The following is a 25,324-nucleotide window of genomic DNA, read 5'->3' as shown; positions in this document are numbered from 1 at the left end:
GACACAGGGACTCCACAGTTGTCAGCTGTAACAAATATTTGCAATGTGCCATTTGGGAGCCATCCCGTTTATAAATTGCTCAATGCACAAATTAGTATAAACCTGATGGATTTACTGAGATTATTTGATTGTAAATCATGAAGTATCTGCATTGGAGGAGCCATCTGTTAGCTTTGAGGATTTTTTTAATGATTGGTTTTAGTTTCTTTAGAAGGTTCTCCTGACCTGACTACTATTAAAATGCATAGGGAAATTGTATTGTTTTCGTAAATAGACTTGAATTGGTTACGAGTGTCCTTCATTGGCAGACCACAGTGCTTTTTGGGTCATTGGGGTATTTTTGTTGGTGGGTTGTTTTTTGTTTGTGTGGGTTTTTTGGTTTTGTTTTCCGTTTGGGGTTCCCCCCCCTCCCCCAAGTACTGATGTGGTAAGGGACTTTATGATCCAGGAAATCTGTCATATCCAATGAATCAATTTTGTTACTTGTTTTTGGTTCTTTCAGTTGCTGAGCATTCCTACAGGGGCATACCAGATAGTTTGTAAAAGAAATGGAGGCATTCAGAAGAATTAGTGAATTAAGTAGGTCTGTGTTGTCTTTTTTTTTGAAACAAAGAGGCATTGCTGGGGGGGAGGAGGGGATGTGTTATGTGTAGACTATATACACTCAGCTTGTTTTCCTTTGCCTGAGATTGCTGCCTAAGCTTTTCTTGTTCTGCCTGACAATACTTCTTTCACTTGAGTTTTTCAAATTCATTGTTTGTGTTGTGATTTAGCCAGCGTAAGCTGCCTGTGGGTGGGTTTTGTATCCTGTTGCTTGCTTAGCATAGTCCAGATTGCAAGATTTAGGTACCTGGCTTCTGTTGAAGTAAAAGGGAAGTGATTGTCATCTCTGACACTCTCAGGCATGTCAGTGACAGTAATGTTGAAAAGCTGTATATTAAAGCATACATACCTGCTTGGATTTCTATTTCCTACTCAGTTTTCATACCCAAGCAGGAAAAATAACAAGCATTTGTTTACCTCATCAATTATTCTCTTTTATCTTCAATCAGGAATAATAAGCCTGGATGTTTGCAAGCTCTCAGATGGGTGTCTGAGAGCTTGAAGGTATTTTTCAGCCTGACTTGTATTTAGATCTGTGAAAGTGCTTTATTGAAATTGATACCCTTTGTTCATGAAAAGTTACAGGAAGCAAAATCAACAGAACTTGTTTCAACCCTGTGTTGCAATGCTTTAAATATCTAAGTACAGCTATGCTACAAATACTGGTTTATTGAGCTATAAGTGTGTGCTATAGCTTTGATGGAAATGGTAGATTTGCTTAGAATTTCCATGATGCTTTTTTTCTGATGAATGGAGAGTGGGTAATTTTATGAAACTCGAAGGTTCACATTTAACAAAATAACCAGCTTTGTTCTTCAGAGTTCCTCTTCCCATGTCTTTCCTTTTCCTTCCATTTAAACCTTCCCTTTGGGCACAGCCAGCAAGTTGCTCTTTAATCAGATACTGAGATAAATAATAGCAGAACATAATCTATAATAATTTTTTTCCGAGTACATGTTCATTTAAGATCTGTGCCATCTGGATATTTTTTTTTTATTTTCCATTGTGCATGCTTTAGAGGTAAACAAGAATTCCTCAGCTTCAGTAAAAAGAATTGCTTTACTCTGGAGTTGGAAATCCTTTCGTCTGTATTAGATAAGAGTAAACAGTAAGATTAATAGTTTTAGATTCAATACCAATCTGCTGCTATTAAAATAGGAAGTTACCTTGATTTAAGTATGTGTTAGTAATATAATTTGATAGCTTTTCACTATGGTATTTCATTTAGAAATGTTAGGTTTATTGTTGTTGAAATTCTAACTTTTAATGTGTGTGCTTATTAACAAAATCTTTATGAAAGTAAACATCTGTATACAGAAGATAGTGTTAAAAATGGAGCTTAATGCTTTTCTGCACCTGTGAAACAAGAAAATATTCTATATACTGTCACAGATAAACACATTATTTTTTTTAAAACAGTAACACTTCTGAGTTGTCTCTTGGTTTGTTCTTTCTTAAAGCTGTTGTTTTGTCTGACTGCCAAGAATTTATTGATGATAATTCCCCTGTCATCAGTAGTCACTTTTAAACTTGAATAAACGTCTGTAGAGACAGACTTGAATGTGACACAGCAAATAACTACCTATGTGGTCTCTGAGCAGATAGTGATTACAGGGAGCTAACCTTTCTTCTTCTGACTGAGCTTACCAACAGATATATCTAAAATCTGATAGGCAAAGTTCATTAATCAGGTAGATTGGCCTGCTGGAAATGTTTTCTAGCTGCTGCTAGTGCAGGAATTACTGTGTTTGCAGGGGTTAAGAGATGGAATCTGATGCAATCCCTCCCACTTTTCCCAGCAGTTTTCATTAGACAAGTGCTCCATAGCAACAGTGAGATCACTGGAGACAGTATTTCATTGATTTCTCCCTCCCGCCCCCTTCCATTTTTGAGCCATTCTTATCACTGAAGTGCAGTTGGGTGAAAAGACAGGGTTGTTTTTTTTTTTTATGCAGAACACTTACGTGTTGTAAATAATTTGGAAAGCAGAAGTCACTTACATCTTTTGTGTTTCATGTTTCACTATGTATTTAAAGAGAGATACAGTCTTAGGGGGCTGGATAACTGTACCTGCTGTAGCTGATGTTCTTAAGTATTCTTGCATTGTTTGCTGGTCTTCTAGGGAAAAGAATAATGTAGAGCAAGACCTGAAGGAGAAAGAAGATGCCATCAACCAGAGGACAAGTGAGGTCCAGGTAAATAAGACACAATTATTGTTTGGACACCTGATATTGCTCCATGTGGTTCTTTAATGGCAGTGGGATTACTGAGTCTTTAGGTCACATCACTTAAGTAGTAAAAAGAAAAAAAATTGGTGGCTAAGAAAAAGAATGTACTTTGAAGTGTGTTTTCTATATGAATGTGGGTTGGTGTAGGTGTGTATATTTATATAAATGTGTGAGCTGTTAGGATATGTAGCCTGCACGGAGTTTTAAATGAAAAATATTACAAAAGAATAGATTTCCTCTTTTTCTTTCTTTTTTTTAATTGTTTTTTGGGGGTTTTTTTGTTTGTTTTTTAGCAAGGTTATCTAATGTATAATTAAAGCCAAAGACAATACTGTAGCATCGCAAATTAATAAACTTAAGTGGCTTGTATATGGGGCTGCTTCTTAAGACTCGCAGTAATTACCAGCTTGGGAGGAATGTTGCCTCAAGTGAATTTTGTCTACCATAAATGAATTTTTTAAAAAATCTGTTTGAATTTTATGTAAAAGGATGACATTGAATTTCCAGAATATTGGAAAATTTAAATTTTGCAAGTGTTTTACAGGGATGAAAAATTATACAGTCAGCATCAGTGTTCAGGGTGCTAACAGTCTAGCCAAGCTCTGAATCAAATGCTGCAAAGCAATATTTCAATTAAATTTTAAGCTGCAAAAGCAGCTGGTGTTGCTGCTCTAAGAAAAAAAACCTTCAGTGTTATATCTGATTACTTTACATTTATTTCTACATTTATTTTAGGAATCTTTATTTTAAATAATCTTTCTTTGATTAAGAGTAAATAATGCAAGATTTCTGCATTTTGCTTTATGTTGGGCAGAAGAAGAGTTGGTGTGTTACACCAGTTGTGAATTTTGTGCTTGGCTATTTAATATCCTTAGAGCCTGGATGATGATAATGTGACCTTTCAGAAGATAATCAGATGCTGGCCTGTATGTCAGGATGGCAGCTAGATTCAGCAGCTGCAGGAATGCATGCAGAAGTTGCCCATGTCTGTCATTCTGTCCATGCACGCAGCAGTCTCTCTGCTCTCCCTCCCCACTCTGCAGATTGCCTTTTCACACTATTAAAAATTCTTAGGGGTATTCCTGGTTTTGTACATAGGATGATTTTGTTGGTGTGTTCTGGAATCTGTGTGTGTGCATGTGAAGGTTGAGTTCTCTGGTGCCTTTGCACAAAAGGTATATAAAGCTAAATAAAAACCTTAAATCTATAGTATTAGTGCCATCTGCATGGGTTTAGTATTTTATAGTCAGCAGCATCACAGAATCAGTTTAAGTCGTATCTAGAGCAGTAATGTTGGAAGCAACTGTCTCTGGTCTTTAACCTCTTAGTGATCACACCAGCTATTTGTCCCTTGTTAAATACAGAGTTCTGTCAGTCTGCGGAGATGGAACAGTCTATTACCGGCTTGCCAGACAAACAGAAACCATCAGGATCAAATAGGAAATGGCTGCAGCATTTGAGCTGGTGGCCCTTTATCTTGGGCCCTTTCTGGCTCCTGAATGTTGGAGGAGCTGCATGTTTCAGGAAACTTTCTAGAACTTCAGAGAATAGTGGTGACAGACTAATATGCTTTTTTTCTTCTGGTTTTATTCTAAAGGTGGCATTTCTAAAGATGATGTACAAAACCAGTGTGTTCTAATCTGCCACCTTGGATCAAGCTAGTTCCATGGCATCCCACTCCAGAGTTTCTACAGAATTACTACTACAAGTCATGATCTCAAATACAGCTGTGGTCTGTGATGGATCAAACTGATTTGTAGAGGGGGAGGGAAAGAATTACAAGGGTTTTTTTCTCATATAAAATAATTTATATACTATGTAAATAATAATAATAAGCAAAGACAGGAAAAGTGTTGGAGGAAGACATAGCATACTGATGGGTTTTAATGGGCGTATTAAAATATCAGCTCTTTAGTAGCAAAGGTTAAGGGCTGTTTTTTCTTAAAGTTACAGGCATAGCAACAAAGTTCAAGCCACTTCTAAGGCATCGTTGCCTTAACTTTGTGATTGGATTAGTATTTTCCTATAAATAGGGAAGTAACAAAACTCTGATACAAAGTGTTGCACTTGGCAGTAGAGAACTTTGTTTTACAGAGTTAATGTGTAACTAAAACATTAAGTTTTGAGCAGGTGGCATCTGAAAATGCCCTTACCTGGCTGTCCGCTTGCACCCTCATCGCCAGCCTGATGCAGACACAGGTGTTGGAGCACAGTGTGCTTCAGCAGCTAGATGCTGCCTCAAGCAGTGGGCTTTTGAACACATTCACAAGGCTGTCATCTTCTGTCTAGCACTTCACATGTACAAGCATGGTTTGTCAGTCTACCTGATAAGAAAAGAAAAGCAATCCTCCTGGCTTTCCCAGCAGTTACATGGTCCCTAGAATTTTATTGACATGAAGTCAAGAAGGTCTGTATTTTGGTTTTCAGTGGACCGCTGAAACTTTGTAAAGAAATTTTTAGAACAAATGCACGTAAGTCCTGAACAAAGCATAATATTTTTTGTAACCATTGGGGGAGAAATGTCACTGCATTTGAGATGCTGCTTCAGATAAGGGGTGGGGGTGGGTGGGGTGGGGGGGAGTGAAATATATTTAGGGACTGTAGCCTTCTAAGCAGTGCAGAATGTTTCTGGCCTTCTAGCCTTTTGATCTCCTTGTTGCCCTGAGTTTTCTTAAACAGATTTATGCCCTGAGTATTCTACTCAGCATTGGATTTTCTCTGTTCTTTGTTTATTGCAGTATACCAAAGCCATTAGAAACTCAGTGAAGTTTTAACTTTTCTGTGCGCTTTCAGGCTTAACAGTTCTTAGCACATGCATTGTTTGGTGAAGGACAGACTGGCAAGCTATTGAATCCGTTGCCTGTCTGTGCAAATACAGATCTCTGGACTTTCCTTGGCCTATGCTACATGAGCATGGAGAGTTACAATGTTGTAAATGTAATACAAGGATTACAATTACCGTAAAAATGGTAGTTTGTACCACCTCAAATATGTTAGTGGTTTTCATATAGCAACTTATTCAGTGCTTGAACTTTAAGATGCTGCTTCTCTGCTGAGGGTGTTCTTTGAAATCAAAGCTTAATTGGAGCCTGGTTTACTTCATGAAGATGTATGCCCAGTTCTGTGCATTGTATCTACTCTGACCTTTAATTTTGGAGTGGTTATGTGAACATGTTTAGTTTTTTGTTTTGGTTGGGTTTTTTTCCTTCTTTTCTCTTCTGGGAGCCATCAGGCTTAGTCAGATCTCTTTAGTGATCCTCTAGTGCCTAGGACAGACATTGGTATTCAAGGAACAGCAGCAAGAGTGGAGGTGATCTATATTTAGCTTGTGTGTGAATTTTTGCTTCCTTTTGGAGAAAGGAGACTGAAATCTCTTTAAGCTGTTAGTTTTTCCCCCATTTCTTTTGCTGAGTGTCAGCTGATACTTGCTTTTCAAAGCGATGTAAAAAATGAATGGATCAAGAGTGTCCCAATTATCCAAGTCAGTAGATGCTGGAAGGGCTTTTCGTGTGCACACGGTTTGTCTTTCATAGATTAGAAATAGCCAGTAATTCACCTAGTCTGGCTGCTGTACATCACTCATACTCTTTAATGAACTTCAAATTTGATTTGGGGATTTTTGTGGGGATGTTTCAGTGTTTTGTTTGGGGTTTTTTTGGGGGTGTGTGTGTTTTATTTATTCATAAAAGCATCTATGTTTCTTTTCTTGTTAATGTTTTCTTTGTTGTTGTTGTTTTTCTCCTGTTTGCTTCCTAGTTGTCTTGAGGTTACCTGTTTCCCTAGCATCTATACTGCTGCACCGTATACCTTTGTATTTTGGTCTGGCTTTTTTGTCCCGATTAACCAGAGGTGTTAGCACACATGGATAAGTGATCTCCCTCACCAAAAAAAACCCCAACCAAACAAAACGCCTCTAAAAAAAGGCAACAGAGTCTTAGCTTAGAACAGTGCATGAATGTATGGTCTAATCAGAAATTCGTGTCTGCTTGTTTTCTTATCAGCTGTAATTTTCTTTTATCCCTGTTTGTCTTTTACTGTTCATGATTCTTCCTTCATTACCATATTTTCCCAGAAAGGCTGCAATCTTCTCTTTTCATCTAGTACTTTCCTGTATTATTAAGCCCTTTTGATCTCCCTGTGTTATCTCTTCCTCTTGACTTTGACAATTCTTTCTTCTTCCTAAATTCTTTCTTGACTTTTTTTTATGTTATCTCTGGAGTTTGTTGAGGTATAACCATTCTTCTTGCTCAGAAATGAACTAATTTACTATATGATGCTACTTAATGAACTTAGAATGCAAGATACATACTTACTGTTCTTTCATAAATTAAGAGATGCCGTAGTGTTGTGTATGGAATGTGCATTTTTTACCAGTACTGTTAAATGGAAAATAAGTTTTTGACTGAATTTTGCAAAACCAGAGGCAGGGATGCTCTAGAAGGGGGTGCATGTGGGGTAATAATGCACTGGTTGGTTCTTTACCGTGTTGCTAAAACAAGTTCCTATTTTTGGCCATGTGTTTTTGGAGGGGGAAGAAGCAGAATAAATAATTTCTATCATTAAGGAACTCAGTAAAACATATTGCTAAAAAGGAGAGAGACAATGTAACAGCCTGAATAAAGATGACTTGTAAATTCAAAATGAAACTCTGGCCTTCCTGTAAAACAGTTAATCTCTGTGTTGATACACGATCTTCAATATTTCGGGTCTCTTGTTTTGATGCACCATCTTCAATATTTCAGTGAGATTATTTTTACTAAAGAAAAAGTAAACAACCTCATTATTTTAATGTCTTAGAATTAGAATTTGAGATTACTTACCTGTCTGACATGTTATAAATGCTGGCTTTTGAAAGGTAATTTGTTGATACTCTGAAATCTGAATTAGTACCACAGCTTATACTGTGGGATTTAGGAGTTAAGAGGAGAGGGGGAACAAATGCAAAGCTAATCTGTTTTATTACAGGATCTACAAGATGAAGTAAAGCGGGAGAGCAGTAATCTGCAAAAGCTGCAAGCTCAGAAACAGGAAGCACAAGAAACCCTTAATGATCTCGATGAGCAGAAGGCCAAATTGGAAGAACAACTGAATGATATCAGGCAGAAGTGTGCAGAGGAGGCCCATTTGGTAAGGTCTAGTGTCTAAGGCCCTGGGAAGAGTAAATGCCTCATTTTAAAGAATGCAGCCCTGCAATATTACAGTTGCTGGGGCAAGAGAAAAAGACTTTAACAAATAAACAGCCTAAGTGTCAAGATTTTTGTGACCATAATACTATAGGAAATATGTCACTCATTTCAGTGACCTGATTCAGTACCAGTGTGTCAACAAATATACAGATATACTTGCAAAAAAATAAGGTCAAGTGCAAACAAATAAGGCAAAACTATAATGCAATAAGTGTAATTAGCACTAATTAGTGGGACTGATTTCTTAGTCATTAAAAAAAATCTTACGGTTATGTAGATTTAAATATCTGAGCTGGTCAGGAAAACAGCTAGAATACTATGATCTTAATGACACTAGTAGGGCATTAAAGTTTCCTTCAGGTATGATTTATAATCTCTCCAATAGCTATGAGGTTTTTACTTTTTCTGATCATAAATAATAGTATTTGGGTGTGTTTGGATGTGTGTTTGGTTTGGGTTTTTTATTTGGCTTTGAAGTATTGTTCGTGCTTTAGATTGCCATGCTGAAGGCTGAAATAACAAGCCAGGAATCAAAGATTTCGGCATATGAAGATGAACTGACCAAAGCTCAAGAGGAGCTGAGTCGCCTGCAGCAAGAAACTGCAGAGCTCGAGCATTGCATAGAGTCTGGGAAAGCACAGCTGGGACCTCTTCAGCAACATCTGCAGGATTCACAACAGGAAATCAATTCAGTAAGGCAATGTGAAAGACCCCCCCGAAAGGTTTTGGGTTTTTTTTTTAGCTGACAACCTTTAGTGTGGTTTTTCTTAAGGGGAAGGCGTTGTTTTCTTTTTTCTTCACTGTTTGCTCATGGCTTTAGCTGCTTACACATGTGTTCTGTGCTAGCAGCTGTTAGGATTCTTAGAGGCTGACTCAAGTCACTCAAGATACTTCATGATTTTTCTCTGTGTTGTTAATAAAAAGGGATTAATTTATTATATTTCATAAATAATTTATCTTAATGTAATGAATGAAAAATGGATAACGCAGGTTTAAATTCTCTGTGTCCAGTAGTTATTTAAGCTTTCTTCCTCAGCTGTGGCCTGAGGCATGCTCTCACTTTTCTTTAATTGATGTGAATTGGTATAAAATTGCTAATATCATTTACTTAGTGTATTGCTGAAGGGGGAAAGTAAGGTGAATGTAAGAATAAATTGGGCTGAGACTAGATACTGAGAAGCAGGGAGGTGGCTGCACTGGTTTTTAAGCATCGTGCTTTGAAACATCTGCTGTTGTTTTAAAGGAATACTTTCAGCTCCTGTTGTAATCAGTGATTATTACTTCAGTGATGCGTTAGCTTGTATACCCTTTCCTCATCATTCTTCCCCTTCTCTGACTTGCCAGCTGTCTATTAGTCAGTCACATCTTTATCAAGTTAAAACAACATGAAAATCCTTCCCATTAACTTTGAACGCCAGAAATGGCTGGCTTTTGGGTTGGTCATTTCACACAGTTACTATCTGTAACTTGTTAACATTTGTTTATTTTTCTCTTAAGACTTCCGCTGCTAGTGTTCATGCAAGAACACTTCTGTTGAGCCTTATAACATATTTGTAACTTTTACATTTGGCTTTGAGGTTTAGAAACTTAGAAGTAAATAAATGGGTTTTCCATCGTTTCGTCACAGGTAGAGAGAAGCTTGTGCTGTTTCATTATTAATGTACTTGCAGTGAACAGATTCGAGGCTGATAATAGAAGTGGTTATGTTTGACTGTACTACAAACATATATTTTTGATAGATTTTATATCAGTACTCCTGATTTTATTGCTCTTGGCTCACAACAGTAGGTGCTTTGGTGCTTTAGGCAAGATTATCTAATGGTTGGTCTGAGGTCAGTGTATTTGAAAGACACCTGGTGGTGTCTTTGCCACCACCTGATTTGTGACATGTACAAGGCAATGAAAACTCTTATTACGTGATTGACCTAGCAGAAGTTGGTGGGATTTAGACACCTGAATACCTGAACTATGTTTATCCTTCTGCATAATCTGCCAAATCCAGTAATTTCTTCGTAACTGGCAGGCTGGTTGTAAATGTTTGTTGTGAGGCACTGCACTAAGCATATTGCTGAAATAATAGCATGTGAATGTAACTGCTTAGGAAGATATACTGTGGGTTTTGTAGACTTCAAAAGTCATGTGGGAAAAGGTAATGAATTTGTGATTTTCCTTCTTGGAAGATGAGAATTCTGATAAAGTGGCCTTTTTAGTTTAGAGTTTAAGGCAATTGCAAATACATAATTTAAAAAAACAAACAAACAAAACCAAAAAACAACCACGCCAAACAAAACTAAACAAACAAACCCCCCTGAAAGCTTTGCAGCTCTTCTTCTGAGTTTGAGTAGAAATAAAGCAACAAGTCTGGATGTTGCCAGGGATGCAGTCTACTTCCTTGACATGAGAAGGTTCTCAGGTCTGTCCTTCAACCACATTGCACCTCTTCTAAATCAGACTTGTGCTTATCTGTCATATTTTACCCTTTGATTGAAAGAACATGGGGTTTATTGTCTTTGCCTTTGAAAGGAAGAATTTAAGACATACATCGGGACTGGTCATATAATAGCTTCTCTGTGCTGCCATACTGATGCATATACATTATTTTTGTTTACAGGTGCAGACGAAACTTCTTGAGCTGAAAGAACTGGAAAATAATCAATTTAGTTGGCACTCTCAGCCACATAATACACTTGTTAATGGAACTGTGGATCATTCTAGTCTTAGCAACAGCAGTAGTGAAACTGCTAACCTTAATGAGAATGCTGAAAGTATAGCAGAAGATGAACAAATAAGCGGTGTGTCTCCAGTGAGTAGTGTTTTCTCTGCTTGATCATGATGCAGTGCAGCTGTGAAGCTGAAGATTGATTGTTTTTAAACACTTGCACAAGTGAAATTTCAGGGGGGTGATCTAAGGGACTGTGTTTCTGCAATCTGAAAGTTGATAAGCAGAAAAGGAGTCAATTTTAGCTTGGCTGGAAAGTATCAATAGAAATTTTTATGTATTTGTTTCCAAAGTAAAATACCATAAACAGAATAGTAGAATTAACATTAAGGGAGAACAGTTGTCTCCAGCTGGTGCAACAAGATGGAATAAGCAATAGTACTAAAAATCTAAAGCTGTCTTGCCTCACATGTCCCTCCTTATGTCCCAGTAGATTCTTGATGTCTTGAGGTTTTTTGGTGTGTTCCATAATAAGTATGAACCTCTTGAAGTATCCCTCAGTATATTTTTTTTAGCTATTTAATACTTAACAGAAGACTACGCAATATAATTTTTATTTATTTATGGTGAATTCCTTTTATCCTTATGTAGATGAGGAATAGTCCTGAAACAACAGCCTCTGTTGTAAAAGAGGAGAAAGAGACCCCAGCTGCAACAATTACCAAAAAAGTGAGTTTATTCAGATTTGGGGGAGGAAAAAGTACATTAAAAAAATCCTGGTTAAACTGTTTCAGGCTTGCACCATGGACAGAAAAGAACAGAGAAATAAAATTGTCACTACTTACTTTATTTAGTGTGATGTCACAAAAACATTTCATCTCATATAGTAGACAAGTAGTTGTTGAGAAATATTTTGGATCTCCATTGATGAATTATGTAGAATTCTAGCTGTCTCTTTTTTTCAGCTTTAAGAAACTACTAAATGGTAATACAAGATGACATAAGTGTTTTTTATCCTGTATGTCTTTAAAAATTTAATACCTTTCTCTACTTCTTTCGCATTGCCCAGGAAGATCCATTTGATGCTGAATCTCATCCATTGCCTGATCTAGTTTCTGAAGCCAACTTAGAGTTCTTCCAGTCTGACCCTTTTGTTGGCAGTAAGTAAACTTCTAAGTGCAGATTTGCAGAAACAGGTCTTATATAAACACATCTCGGGCTAATCTTCACCTTGGAACTGCTCTTTATAGAATAAATGTGAAGATGTTTGAGTGACAGGAGTGTGGAGCCAGTAGCATTACAAAAATAGACGTGATAGAAATGAGAGTTCCAGGGTGGTTCTCCTTCCTTCATGTGGAGTTTCTAATTAGCTGTGAAAATTACACCTTTCCCTCACTGCTTTGCCTAAGAACTTATATTATCTCCCTCCTCGTTTGCATTTTGGCCTTAAAGGTGTGGACAAACTTGTGATACATGTGGTGCCACTGATCTAATTTGCAGCACAGATCCACGAATGGATCAACTGAGGGTTCAGTGAGCTGTGGTGTGGGGAGGGTGTGGGTGGCTGAGAATGAATGGCTGTGGCCTACTTGTGGTGAGTTTGGCACTCAGAAAAAGGTAATGTGGAGCTGCTCCATCTGTTCGTCTTGTGCAAGTGCTATGCTTTATTTTAAGAACTTGCTACTTATGACTGCTGTTGCTCTGCTTTTATTTTTTTCTTTTATGTTGGAAGAAGTGATCTGTCTATATGGAGGCACTTGGAGAAAGGGAGTTAATTTGAATTAACTGGTGAAGCAGGTGTTCTCAACCACATATGATTTCACATGCTTTCAGAATTGACATGGTCTTATCAATTTACTCATATCACTTTGAAAGGAAAATAAGCTAAATTTGTTTCAGATCCCTTGGCTTCTGGAAGAATGTCAGTGCCAATTTAATACTTCTGATGAATAAATTAAACTAATTTAAAACAGCTTGAGTGTTTCTGTGTAGATATTGCTTTGTTTATATTGAAGTGGTCCTACTTACAGCACATGACAAGGCCTTTCAGAGGTGAAGGGTATGTCTGTTAACCTTTTGGGCTTTGTGTGCTCTGTGTGTTCAGGGGTAGATACCTACAGCCAAGAGACAGTGTATCTGTGTCTATGAGATGCAGATGAGGGACTAGAACTGATGCCATTGGGACCATGCATCCAGTCCAGAAATGAGCACTTAGGAGCTACTATCCATGGCACCTATGAGAATTAATCAAAACTGGGCTATGCTTCTATCCATGGTTAGCCTGGATTATTGTGGTGATAAATACTGCATAATGTGGGTGTTTACAAGCCAACAGAAATGCATCTTTGAGATGGCTGCTTTTGTGTGTGTTTGGTGATGGTAATGAGCTACTTAAAGGATATTTGCTTTGTCCGATACTAGCTCTTGTAGTTCCACTGAAAATAGGGAAGGTGTTCCTCAGAGACAGTTGTTTAAATTCTAGCTCTAGAAATGAGGTTGTATCCAAAAGACCTCAACTGATAATGCTTCATGACAAGTAACTTTTTTTTTTTTTTTAAACAAACAAACAGGTGATCCCTTCAAAGATGATCCTTTTGGGAAAATTGGTAAGTGGCTTTTTAATTTCTAATGTGTTTGTTCTTCTAAATGATTTTTAGTAGAAGAGTATGTGGGGGGAAAGTGTCACCACGTTCAGCATAAAAAAGGTGGACGTGACCCGAAAAGTCACCATAGGATAGACAGATGTATGGCAGTATCAGCTGGCTACTTATGTTAAAGCTTTTCAGAGAAACCCATTGCCAATGAGCTTCTCTCTTGCTGTTGGAAGTATCCTTAGCTGGGATTTAAGTATGTGACAGTGGTGAACATTTTTTGTTCACTTTGCTGCCTTTTTTGTATGTAAAGAACTGGGAGTGTACTCATTTAAAAGCTCTTAACTTCTCAGCTTTCTTTAGAACTAAGTACTGAAAAAGGTGGGAAGTCTTTATTTAGACTGGCTGTATAGGCAATGTCATTGCATTATTCGCTTGGTCCTGGATGGAGTTAACTGGTGACAAAAAAGCAAAATGGCCACTTGGAATGCTATATTAAAACAGTGAAGAAGAGAAAGGTAGGGGAGTTCTGAGAAGCATTAGGTTTTGTAAAATGCTTCATTTTTAGGGGGCTTGGTTAAAGAACTTAGATGCTCAGGTGACTGGAACTGAACCACTGGCACAATTCAAAGTTTTCATGATGTGCAGATGATGTTGGCTTGTCTAATGTTTTGAATCACAGAATACAAATTATTTACAGATTAATTTTGTACTTCAGAGATCCTTGGTCTTAAATGTGACACCTTGCAGTATGAAAAAAAGCAATATATTGTTTAGGTTTTAAGATATCAAGCTCATTAAAGCTAGGGGAAATATTAATGGTATGTTTACTTTTTAGATCCCTTTGGTGGTGATCCCTTCAAAGGCTCAGATCCTTTTGCAGCTGACTGTTTTTTCAAACAATCCTCCACTGATCCTTTTGTGACTGCTGGCATTGATCCATTTAGCAGTGCAGACAACAGTAATAATACCACAGTAAGTTTGGTAGCACACCTTTTAATTCCTTATATTATGTGGACAAACTATTTTGTACATTTGGAATGCCTTGAAAAGCTGATATTTAGAAATCATATAGATAAAAGGTTGTCTCCTGCGTCATGGTGCTATCTTGTCTTTTTTGTGTCTTATTTACTAGAAATAGTCAAAGATTAAATAGAAGTAAAATAAAAACATTTTTAAAATGTGTCAGTGTGGAGTTTCATTGCTCCACAGGTAAGAACATTTGAGAATAATGAACTAAGCTCTGTTGATAGCTGGTGGAACTTACTAAAAGTTGAAAGAAACCAAAGATTAATCTTACCAAGTTTTGTTGAGGCTTGATTTTTGCCTCTAGGGCTTATAGGATCAATAAGTATGTTGTGTATCTTATCTCAAATCTGATGTGGTATGGGGGTTCCCCCCTGAAAAGTCAAATTGTTCTGTAGGTGTATGTTCAGGTTTTGCTGTGCTTTTTTAAGAAGTCATTGATGCCCATTCATAACACAGAGATTCTTACTGAATTCACTTTTTTCAAGTGTACTTCAATGTAACTTTTAGCTGTTCACATTGCAACTGAGCAGTTACTGATCAGTCTTGAGCCTAAAATAAGGTAGGGTTGGGCATGAAGCCTTCTCTCATATAGGATAGAACTTGATCAAGATGAAGTAATTTTTAGGGCTGATAGACAAATGATCTAAGAAGCTGAAATTCTTCATGCCATAAGTTTGTTTCCATCCTTTTGCCATCTCCTTTCCTTCTCAGTGCTGCTTTTGTTCATGCCTCACTTCCAATTTTGTGTGTGTATAAAACGTGTGTATACATGTATAAAAATTAAAGATACATGGGGGATTAGGAAGCAAGTTAAGTGGCTGTGGAATGCCTGAAGCGAACCCACAAACTGAAGCCAAGATCGTGAGAAATCTCTGCACCTAACAGTGGTGGTCGTGTCCTTCTGTGTGATGTGCACATCATGCAGGCCTCAAGGTCATATTACACACCACAGCCAGTACCTCCAATCTTAAACATTACTTTTCTACAATCTTCAGTACTTAGCACACTATCCTTTTCCAAAGTCTTGATATATTCTAATATGACCAATTCTTGGTCATATTGCAGTCTGATAATAAGAGAAGTCAGAAGGCGGGGGGGGGGGGGGGGCGCGGGGAAGAGTGAGGGGCATGGTCAGAGCTGTGGTGTAGGATTAGCAGTAGATTCTTGAGAGATTCTTGATTGCTGAACTGGAATTCTGTATTCATCCTAAATGCTTTGTGATTATGTCTTCATGAAGATGGCTCTGGTTGTAGAAATCTGAGACCAAAATGAATGGTAGATATTCTGAAATTTTGCATTAGTTGTTACCAAGTATATTGCACATATTGTACCTTTTTTTTCCATCCTTTGAAAGCATTAATCACTGTTTTGAGGAGGATTTTCTGTTAATGGACTCTTTTACTGATACTGATAAAAGCTACTTCCAAAATATTTTATCTTAAAACTTTTACACTAAAATAAGTTGTGATTATATTCTTAGAATGAGGACTCTTCTAAGCTGAAAAACACATTTCACTCCAAAGGAATTTTTAATTTTAGACAGAGACATCAAAGAAGAATGACCCTTTTGCTCCTGGTGGAACAACTGTTACTACATCAAGTGATCCAGGTAAAAGTAAATTATACACATCAGGCTTCTTGGGTTATATTTTTATTTGCTTTTGCTTACTTGTGTTTCTAGTCTTCTTTTTTAACTGAATTTGCAATGGAGCATTTTTGGGGGCTTCCTGCATTTTATTAATTTTCTTATAAATTATGACATAAGTTTGCAAGGGGCTGTTTTTAGAAAACAAAACTGTCTTATCTGTAGTGCATATCACTGAAGACTGATTCCACAGATATGTTCCTCTGCCTTGCCTAAAACTGGTATAATATCGTGATCTGAGTGTTATGACTATTTGAGTGGTTTGTACGGCTTCCCATTAGGATTATCTTTAGAAATTCCACGTTACTTTCTAAGCAACATACAAGATACTTTGTACTACAAGAGGAGATGTGGGATAGAATAACTACTTTGTCAAGAACATTTACTGTTAAAGTTTGTGATGACCCTCTCTTATCTGAGGGCTAAAGGTGTGTTAAGGAAGACTGATCTCCCATTTTTCCCCAAGTTGCACTGATAAGTGGTAATCCAAAACATGAATGCATGCGTGATTTCGTATTGTAAACCTGTTCAGTTTGATTGTAGGGGAAAAAATGCTGTTTTCTAGGATGTAGAAGCGAGCATTGGCTAAAGACAGTGCATTCCTTACTTTACAGTAGAATAGCAGGTTTTACATATTTTGAGGCACAGAAGAATGACAGGGTACTGTTGAATTAGACTGAGAAGATAGGAGGTTTAGATACTTCATTCCATAAGTGGGCATACAGTCAGAGGTGAGCTGTTGTTCGTGTTCATGTATAAGTCTGCATATGTATATTTATGGGTGTATGCACACAAAAAATACCTCTGTGTGTATACATGCATGTATTTCAGCAGAACATCCAGTAGTATGGTTATGTGATTACTTTCAGTGGAATGTAACTTTTTTTCATGTAGGAAATTAGAATACCAGTATTTCTTCTGAGTTGCTCCCTGTTCAGGAGAACTATTATTCTTAATAGGTAGTTAACAGTTTAAGAGTTTTTGTAACAGCTACTTACTAACTTGAAGCGCCCACCTCAGAATATTTCACTTGAATTAGTCTATGCTGCAAAATATGTAACAGCCACTTTTCTTGTTGTGGGATTTTTTTCAGTCTCTTTCATATTTAACTTTTCGTTCTCTTTGCTTGATTTGTATGTCTATTTAGCTACAGACCCTTTTGCCTCTCTGTTTGGAAACGAATCCTTTGGAAGTGGCTTTGCTGACTTCAGCGTGCTGTCAAAGGTAATGTGAAGCTACTGCTACTCATAGAAAATGCATGAAACTCTGCAGTGACGAGACATAGCTTACTCTCTCTAGCAACAGTTTCATTATGGTTTTGCCACTATAAAAGAATTACAATGGCTGACTTGCTTGAAAAAAGAGTGTTTATAGTAAATTATCCTGCAATTCCACTGTGAAGAATGCAATGTAATTCTTGTGGCTTTACAAGTATTTTCTCTATATTTGAAGTGATATTATAATTATTGTTATTTTTTTAATTTGCTGAGTTTAACAGCAAAAGTATGACTTTTGCGTGTTTAACTACACTTGACTTTATATTGCTGTACACACTAACCATTCCTGACTTTTCTTTATTTTCAAGTCTCCTGGAATATGTGGATGATAATGTGTAAAACCAAACAAGATTGTTTTCTTTTTGTCGTAGTCCAGATTTTCAGTTCTAGATAAATACTGCACTGTTGAAAAAGGAAAGTATAACAGAATTGTACTGAAAACGTTTATGTTGCTGTTTTCTTTGTTGAAGGCCAACAATGAAGATCCCTTTAGCTCTTCCACATCAGGTTCTGTCAACCATGTGATCATAACTAAAAACCTATTTGAGGAACCACCAGCTAAAAATGAGGATGTTCCTCCTGCGTTGCCCCCTAAAACAGGAACTCCCACAAGGCCCTGTCCACCACCACCTGGTAAGAGCTGATACTGAGATGTTGTTAACTGTTAGCTGCTTCAATATTGGCAGCGAGACAATAATTATGAGGGGATGGTGAAGCATCTGAATTTAGGATTGAATGAGCAAAATGTGAAACAAGTCTGTTCCTGTTCCTGAGCTGGTTTCCTCAGAGTTAAATTTTGCATAATGTTTGGGATTGTAGGTTTTTTGAAGAGCGAAAGGATTTAGAAAACGGGGAAAAAATAGAGATATTACTACAAGTATCTGCAAGAACATAGCATGGCTGCAGATTGAATGGTCGCTCATGTTATACACTGTGAATCTTGCATTAAGTTATGCTTACAGTGTGTTTTATCCACTGCAAAACTTCTGATTTTAATGCAAAATGAATTAAGTAGGGGTAAATGACTGTCTTGGGTTTTCAAATTAACTTTTTACAGGTGGCCTTGCCAGAGGTCTGTAGTAGTAAACCTGGCACAGGAAACTTGAGTTTACTACTAATACATTGGCTGTATTCTGTTCAGTGATAGCAGGGTCCTCTGGCCTACTCTGTGAGACAAACCATTCTGCTTTCCAGAAAAGGCCATGGTTATCAAAGATAACACCACCTTCTTGCAGTTGCAACAAGCCCATGTACAACAGACTCCTTACTCTCAGGGTTTTCTTTTGCATAGATTTGAAATTATATTATTAGTATTCCTTTTTAAGGTTCTGTCCTTTGTTTCATTTTCTTTAAAAACTATTGCATCATTTTTTTCCACTACTATGCTATATGGATGAAACAGGGTGTCTGGAAGACTGTAGTGTGAAACTTAAACATGTATTCTTTTTTTTTCTTTTTTTTTTCCTTCTCAAAAGAGGAACAGTATAGGAGTATTAAAATTTAGTATTAAACTCAGCTGTTCAGTTTCTAATGTTGGTGTGAGATCTGGTTCATGCTTATGCCTTGCAATTAATTGGTTTCATTGTAAACAAAATTAAAACAGGTGACATGACAAGTGATGATAAATTGAATCATAGAATCATTTAGGTTGGAAAAGACCTTTGAGATCATCAAGTGCAACCATTAACTCAGGACTGAATGTTTGATAGTGTTTCCTCTTATTGTGGTCCTTATTTAAAACAAAAAGAGGATTTCTGACTTCATGGTATGGGAGTGGCTATGATGTGGTGTACAGATCCATTTTTAGAATATGTGGATTCTAAAGCTTCTAGTGGTGGGACAACAGCAACCTTATCAATAGATAACTAGAGAGAAGTAGCCTGTTTTGATTTGCACATACTAAATATGATACTGTGGTTATCTCGATAACCATTCCCAACAAACTTTTCCTAATGGAAATAAAAAATGGAGATACTGAAGTGTTTTTGGTTTTAATTACTGCCTTGGTGTGATTCAAAACATTTATTTTTCAAATAAATGCCCCAATATCTTTCTCTTAATTCTTCACACTGCTGGAAAGCGTGCAGAAGGACTATTTACTTGCTTCTGAAATCCCTTTCCTGTCTAAATACTTATAAACACCCCCATTTCATGAAAAATATCACCAAAAAATGGGCAGATTTGGAGACTGTTTTGTATTCTTACAATTATTAAGCCTTCCCATGCAGAAATAAAATTCCCAGGATGTCATATGGAGCTGCTTCTCCCACATTATTCAAGAAACAGACATACATTGTTTGCCACTATTAGAACATGATCAGTGAGTGAGAGCTGTCATGGCAAGCTTACCTGGGAAGTGTGCAAGTAAATCGTATATTCCTGAGGGAGTATTCTCTAAATCATTGTCAAATTAGAATCTCTTTTGGTCTATGGAAGAATTTTTAGACTAACTTGCAACAGTGATATGTAAAATAAGAAGCACTTGAGTTAGATTCTGCAGTTTTAATGTAAAATGGCAACAGAAGCACTTGCTGAACCTGCTAGTTGAATGCAAGAAACTGCAATGAAACCTTTTCTGTAAGCAGTAACATATGGAGAGAATGGTGGGATGAAATTCATCTCAACTGTTCTTGGAAGAATTTGGGTTAATGTCCTGAAAGGTGTTGAAAGCTGACTGGGGTTAAGCTGAAAAAAGAACAAGATAACTGGGGGCTTTTGCCTGATTCTGTTACGTATGCGACTACTTAGGCAAGGATTAACAAAATAGTTAAACTTGTGATTGCTTGTTATCATACTCCTTTGTTCTGTTAGTTTAAAAACTATAGAGATTCCAGCTGTTAGCATAGTGAGGGGACACAGTGTTTTAAGGACTTACAAATATATTTCTAGTCTCTGAATGGAATTGTGTTAACTTGATCCAAACAAATATGATAAAAGAGCATTGTTGGAATGATCACTGGCAGTTGATAAGCAGAAGAAAAAAATACTGTGCTGATAGAATAGGGGCTCAAAACTGTTAGAAATCCCTTCCCAAAATAACTAGTATTTTCATTATTCCTTAGAATTAGTATATTCAAGAACTGTGTTCTTGAACCATTAACATATGTGTGTTCCTTTTCACCTGATTACCCTTTAAGAAACCGGACCATGCCCTGATTTTTTTAAATTGGCAACCCTTCCTCTGAAGTCATTGCAGCTCCACTAAGTTCACTAGAAGAGGTTGCATTCCAAGTAGCTTTTGAATTTGTTTTTTTTTGGCATGTTATTACCTGCTATCTTAAATTCATTTTAAATTCATTTTAATCTAAGGGAAAAGACCTATCAATCAAATAGACTCTTCAGATTCCTTTAAACCGAGCGATCCATTTCAGCCTTTCCCTACCCCAGACATTCCCAAAGAACAAGAAGCAGATCTATTCTGTGATCCATTTGCTCCCACCAGCATCAGTAAAGAGGCTGACCCCAACAATTTTGCAAACTTCAGTACTGTGAGTAAACACTTTTTACATTTGTTTCAGTATAATGACAGCTTTGAATTGTTCACACTGAAGTCTTCAGTCTAATTTAAAATATTAAAACATATCCCATGTACAAAAGGGATCTTGCTTCCAGTTGAAACAGTATTTACAGCTGAGGCTGTCCTAAAACAAAATACTGCAAAATGTTGTAGTTTAATGTTTAAATTGCATTGGTTTTGTGAGTGTTTTCATGGAGGCCTCCTAGCTTTTAGACAATAGGACTTCTAAAATATCTGTGTTCTAGGGTTTATCCGTTTTCTTAAAGCATGCAGCAGATTTAAATTGTGCATCTAAAACAAGAACACTGATAACAATCCAATTAAAAATAAACTAAAAGGTGTGAGTTTAATTTAGCTGTCACTGAACTGTTTGGTCATAATTTTAATGTACTGAAATATTGATAAACAGCCTCATAACAGTGTAAGTTAATGAAATATAATTTGGTGAAGTTTTGAATGGCTAGTAAATTCCAAACTTATGTACAATGAAGTAAAAAGTAGTAAGTGTCTCTTTATAACCAGAATCCATTTCATAGAAGTCGTGGTGTCCAAGCAGTAGAAGCAAATCTAAAGGTTTGTGCATGCCTATATCTGTTATTTTTTTCTTTTGGGCTTTTGCAAGTAGGAGTTTTGAAAGGCATCATCTCACTTTCAAGCTTGATACCTGTTAAATGCCATTTGCATTTACAGTATCTTGATCATACTGCTTTTTTTTATTTTCAGGCCTAATAAACTGTATGCTTGATTGAAGTAAACTGAGGATTGACAGGCTCTCAAAATTGACTTGCACTGGTTGATGTGTCTTGTAGCATGATAATTTCTGAAATGCTGTTATTGATTGCTGTTATTAGTGAGAGGGACTGAGAAGCCAGTTTGGAGGAGAGAATGTGAAATGTGGAGGAGAAAGCAAAAATGTTCATTGTCTTTTGAAGGAAAAAGTATTCCTTTCCAGCTGCAATTACTGAAAATACTAAGTGAACTATGGAGAAAACTCAAGCTTTTCTACATTTATTTGCCAAAGCAGCAGCTCAAAGCAGAAACTAGCTGGAGTATGTTGTAACTGTTTCAAACTTAACGTGGGGACATTCATGAAGACAAGGGCTTCACCTACCTCTTAGTTTTTCTGCATGCTGACAAGAAACAAACTTTGTCTTAAATAAAATACAAAAGATTATCCTAATACCCTTAACTGTCTCTGATTTATAATCATTGTGCCGCAGAAATTTAGTTCACGTTCTGTTCACATCAATATACGTGGAAATAATCGGTTCTTTTGTTGCTTTTTTTTCCTCTTGTATCACACTGACTTTTCTCTGTATTACTACTAGGCTTCTAACCGTATGGTTACCTTATTATTTTGCTGTTTCTTGGCAGAATTATTTTCTGTCTACACAGCTAAAACAGTCATTCTACAGCTAATTCTTTGCAATCATTGTCACCTGGAAAAATCACCTCTAATGAAAGAAGGGTAAATCAGGATGTCCCACTGTATGGATAGGGGTGTATTTTGCAAAATGTTCTCCCGATTTATTCAAAATATTTCCTGTATAGACTGTTTTTAATCCAAAATAAAATCAAATTTTAATTATAGCACTTTTGACTCAGTAACTTCTTTGAAACAATACAGAATTTTTGAAACATGGCGTATTTCATAAAAATACATCAATTGGATGGCTTCAATGCAGTTCTTAAATGTTAAACCTTAGACTAAGCTAATCTTAGTAGTGTATTAAAATTAAAAAACAGGTAATATTTGAAGACTAGACTATATAGAATTTTTTAAAAAACTATAATTGTACCTTAAATCAAGGACTTGGGCAGTGTTGGTTATCATTGTATTATTAATCTGGTTTATTTTGTCTTTTAAAAATGCAGTATTCTACTGAGGAAGACATGATTGAATGGGCTAAGAGGGAAAGTGAGAGAGAAGAGAAAGAAAGATTGGCAAGACTAAAACAGCAAGAGCAAGAAGACTTGGAACTGGCTATTGCACTCAGTAAATCTGAAATATCAGAAGCATGAAGTTTAGAATAAGATTTTTGTCTTACATCAACTGTTTTGTCCCTCTTCCTGAATACCTAACGTATTTAAATGTTAATCAGAAAATACATATATTCAAGAAAACTATGAAAGGTTTTTAATTTCTGAAAGTGTTGTGAATGTTTCTGCTGAATTCAATCCTTTTGGTTATTGTTTGAATAACTGTTAGGTTTAGCATTCAGTTTCTCTCAAGTTTTCAGGCGAACAAAGTACTTTCCCAGCTGTAAGCAAATCAGTTTAAAATGCAGATAGTGAGATTGTAGTTGGACTGTAATCTGTCAGCAGTTGGTAATTGAGCATAAAGTGAATATAGCAATTATTCTGTCGTGGCTGACTGTCTCCCATCAAGCAGTTAGTCATTTGAAACCTTTTGTCCTTCTAAAGAGATTTTAGTAATGTCAGAGTTGTGGAGTGCTTCATTTTATATGTATGCATATAGATTTTTCTCTTTATTGAAGATTCTACCTTTGGATTTGAAATAACAATCTTCATGGAATCTAAGTCAGAAAGGGTGTGTCTTTCTGAAAACTTTAATGCTTTTCTTGCATGGTCATAGTTTTTAAGAACAGACCTGTTATTTTGTTTTATAAAGCAGTTAAGTTGAAGATTCACGTGCATCTGCTGTTTGCCAAGATGACTGTCAAATTGTGAGACCTCACTGCTGTTTGGGCCACTTTTGCCTGTGAAATATGCAGCTGAACTGGCAAGTTAATAAGTTCAATTTGAAATAAGATTGAGAATAGAAAGAAAAAACAGGTAGTCTGATTTTATTTTATTTTTTACCACGTTTGTTTTCTGTATATGTAATTTATTGAATGCCAACTGATAGTTGCACCTTAAACTGAATAATTTCTGAATGGTCACTGAGTCAGAGTAGGATTGATAGAATGTTAATGAAAGTAACTTAATGAAAATAACTTATTGTTCATTTTGAAAGAACTCTTTTCTGGAGAATCAGTTTCATTAAATTAATTCCCCAAAGAATAATCTTTTTGCCCTATCTAAGAAAAATGGATGGCAGCAGCATAAACATCAAGAGATTGTTTTGTTGTTTGTGGGTTTTTTTCTTGCACTTTTAACCTGTGGTATTTCTGTAGAGGAAATGGAAGTGTTTCAACACACAGCACTGGGGAGGGAAGGGGGAGAACTCGGCCATGCTTCAGTATATTAAAGCTCTTCCCGTTACCTATCAATGCTGCTGTTGCACAAGTTTGTATTTTTCAATTTTTTCAGGAAAAATGGGTAACCGGACTGGGATTTTTTTTTCTTTTGCACTGGGAAATGAGCATTTAAACACCTGCTCAAAAAAGTAACTTAAAATTTTGCAAGTATTAAATAGTTAATAACTTATCTATACATCTTTGTAATGAGTGTACACTAATCTTGCAAATCGTATGCTTAACTGGATTACATACTTTCTTATCTTTTGTTAAAAATGTATACTCAGTGGACCAACACAATATTATATGTATATATTATATATATATTCCTGCTTTCCTTTATGGAATTTAAAGTTTTGAGTCATTTGATGTTACATTTCATGTTACTGACTCTGACTATAGTACTTTTACCCAGACTACCAACAAACCACTGCTGTGAGCTAAATGGCATTACTTTATGAAGTTTTAACTGTTTGTTTTGGTTTTTTTAAAATTTGTTCAGGTGGGATTAGCCTCTATTTATAGACTTCCCTTTTGTTTAAAAATTCTAACAATAGCCTGTAATTATGAAGAAATAAAGTTTAAGTACATATGTGTGACCTGTTTGCCTATCTTTTCAAAAGGGTGCCATGAGCTGTAAAGTGACATGTAAATGTAATGCAAACAGTATAAACTGTTCTGACTTGTGGTCTGATGGGAGCAGGTTAATTTTTAGAGAAAAAAAGTTCCCTGAATCTTGAGGTCAGCTGAAGTGCACACTAATCCCAGCTGTCACTGGCTTCATTAGGAGTTGTGGCAGCTTCAAAGAAAACCGAGGCTGTTCTCATCCAAGGATTTTTTTTGCCTGTACAAGGGTTGCAAAGCCCAAATGTTTAGATACTTAAGATTTATCTGTGAAGATAAATCAGTGTCCTTTACTGGCTGCTGTCAACATACTGGGCTTAAGAAACCTTTAGTCTGACCCAGCATATGTGATTGTTCCAAGTATGTCTGGCAGCATAGTATCTCCTCTATGTCAAGGAATAGAGTACCAAGGAATAGAGGTTTAGGAGTCCCAACAACCATTTACATGTGTCTTTGATCCTTTTGTTACAGTAGTGTTAGGTTTTAATATACCCATTTAAGTGGACCTAAATTGCTTTGCCTATTTTCTTTTAATGAGACATCAGTTGGATTAGGCAACGTAATATCTTCATTATTTTTTCCAGGTTCACACACAATTTTGCGGCTATTTGAAACCTTCTGTGGGCTCTCCACTTTTTTCCTTTTGTGCCGCGTCAAGTTTCCGTCTTGGGCACACTTTGCCTTGGATTGTGCTGCTTTCAACCCTCTCTCCCCCCTCCAAAGCGGGTGCAGTCCATTTAGCTCTTTGTCATGAAACTGAAGATG

General features: G+C 36.5%; 1 protein-coding gene across 11 annotated transcripts in view; it reads left to right on the top strand.

Annotated features, from left to right (window-relative positions):
- EPS15 (epidermal growth factor receptor pathway substrate 15) overlaps positions 1-24,534 on the top strand; it is a 68,911-nt gene extending 44,377 nt beyond the window's left edge. For 3 of the 11 annotated variants that reach the window (XM_055815301.1, XM_055815299.1, XM_055815298.1), the window contains 13 exons: positions 2,726-2,798; positions 7,797-7,958; positions 8,512-8,739; positions 10,629-10,820; positions 11,328-11,405; positions 11,746-11,836; positions 13,247-13,282; positions 14,106-14,242; positions 15,836-15,905; positions 17,089-17,165; positions 17,689-17,851; positions 20,528-20,706; positions 22,611-24,534. In XM_055815301.1, coding sequence (XP_055671276.1) covers positions 2,726-2,798; positions 7,797-7,958; positions 8,512-8,739; positions 10,629-10,820; positions 11,328-11,405; positions 11,746-11,836; positions 13,247-13,282; positions 14,106-14,242; positions 15,836-15,905; positions 17,089-17,165; positions 17,689-17,851; positions 20,528-20,706; positions 22,611-22,757 — 1,633 coding nt within the window. In that variant the 3' untranslated portion in view covers positions 22,758-24,534. Of the gene's footprint in view, positions 1-2,725; positions 2,799-7,796; positions 7,959-8,511; positions 8,740-10,628; positions 10,821-11,327; positions 11,406-11,745; positions 11,837-13,246; positions 13,283-14,105; positions 14,243-15,835; positions 15,906-17,088; positions 17,166-17,688; positions 17,852-20,527; positions 20,707-21,271; positions 21,309-21,458; positions 22,326-22,610 lie in introns of those variants that run through there. The other 8 variants (XM_055815303.1, XM_013294639.3, XM_055815305.1 and 5 more) reach the window with 7 other exon arrangements.
- Positions 24,535-25,324: the final 790 nt, after the last annotated feature.

The sequence above is a fragment of the Falco peregrinus genome, chromosome 10, assembly GCF_023634155.1.
Source record: "Falco peregrinus isolate bFalPer1 chromosome 10, bFalPer1.pri, whole genome shotgun sequence".
Taxonomy (NCBI): Eukaryota; Metazoa; Chordata; class Aves; order Falconiformes; family Falconidae; genus Falco; species Falco peregrinus.
This window is presented reverse-complemented; position numbering and strand designations above follow the sequence as displayed.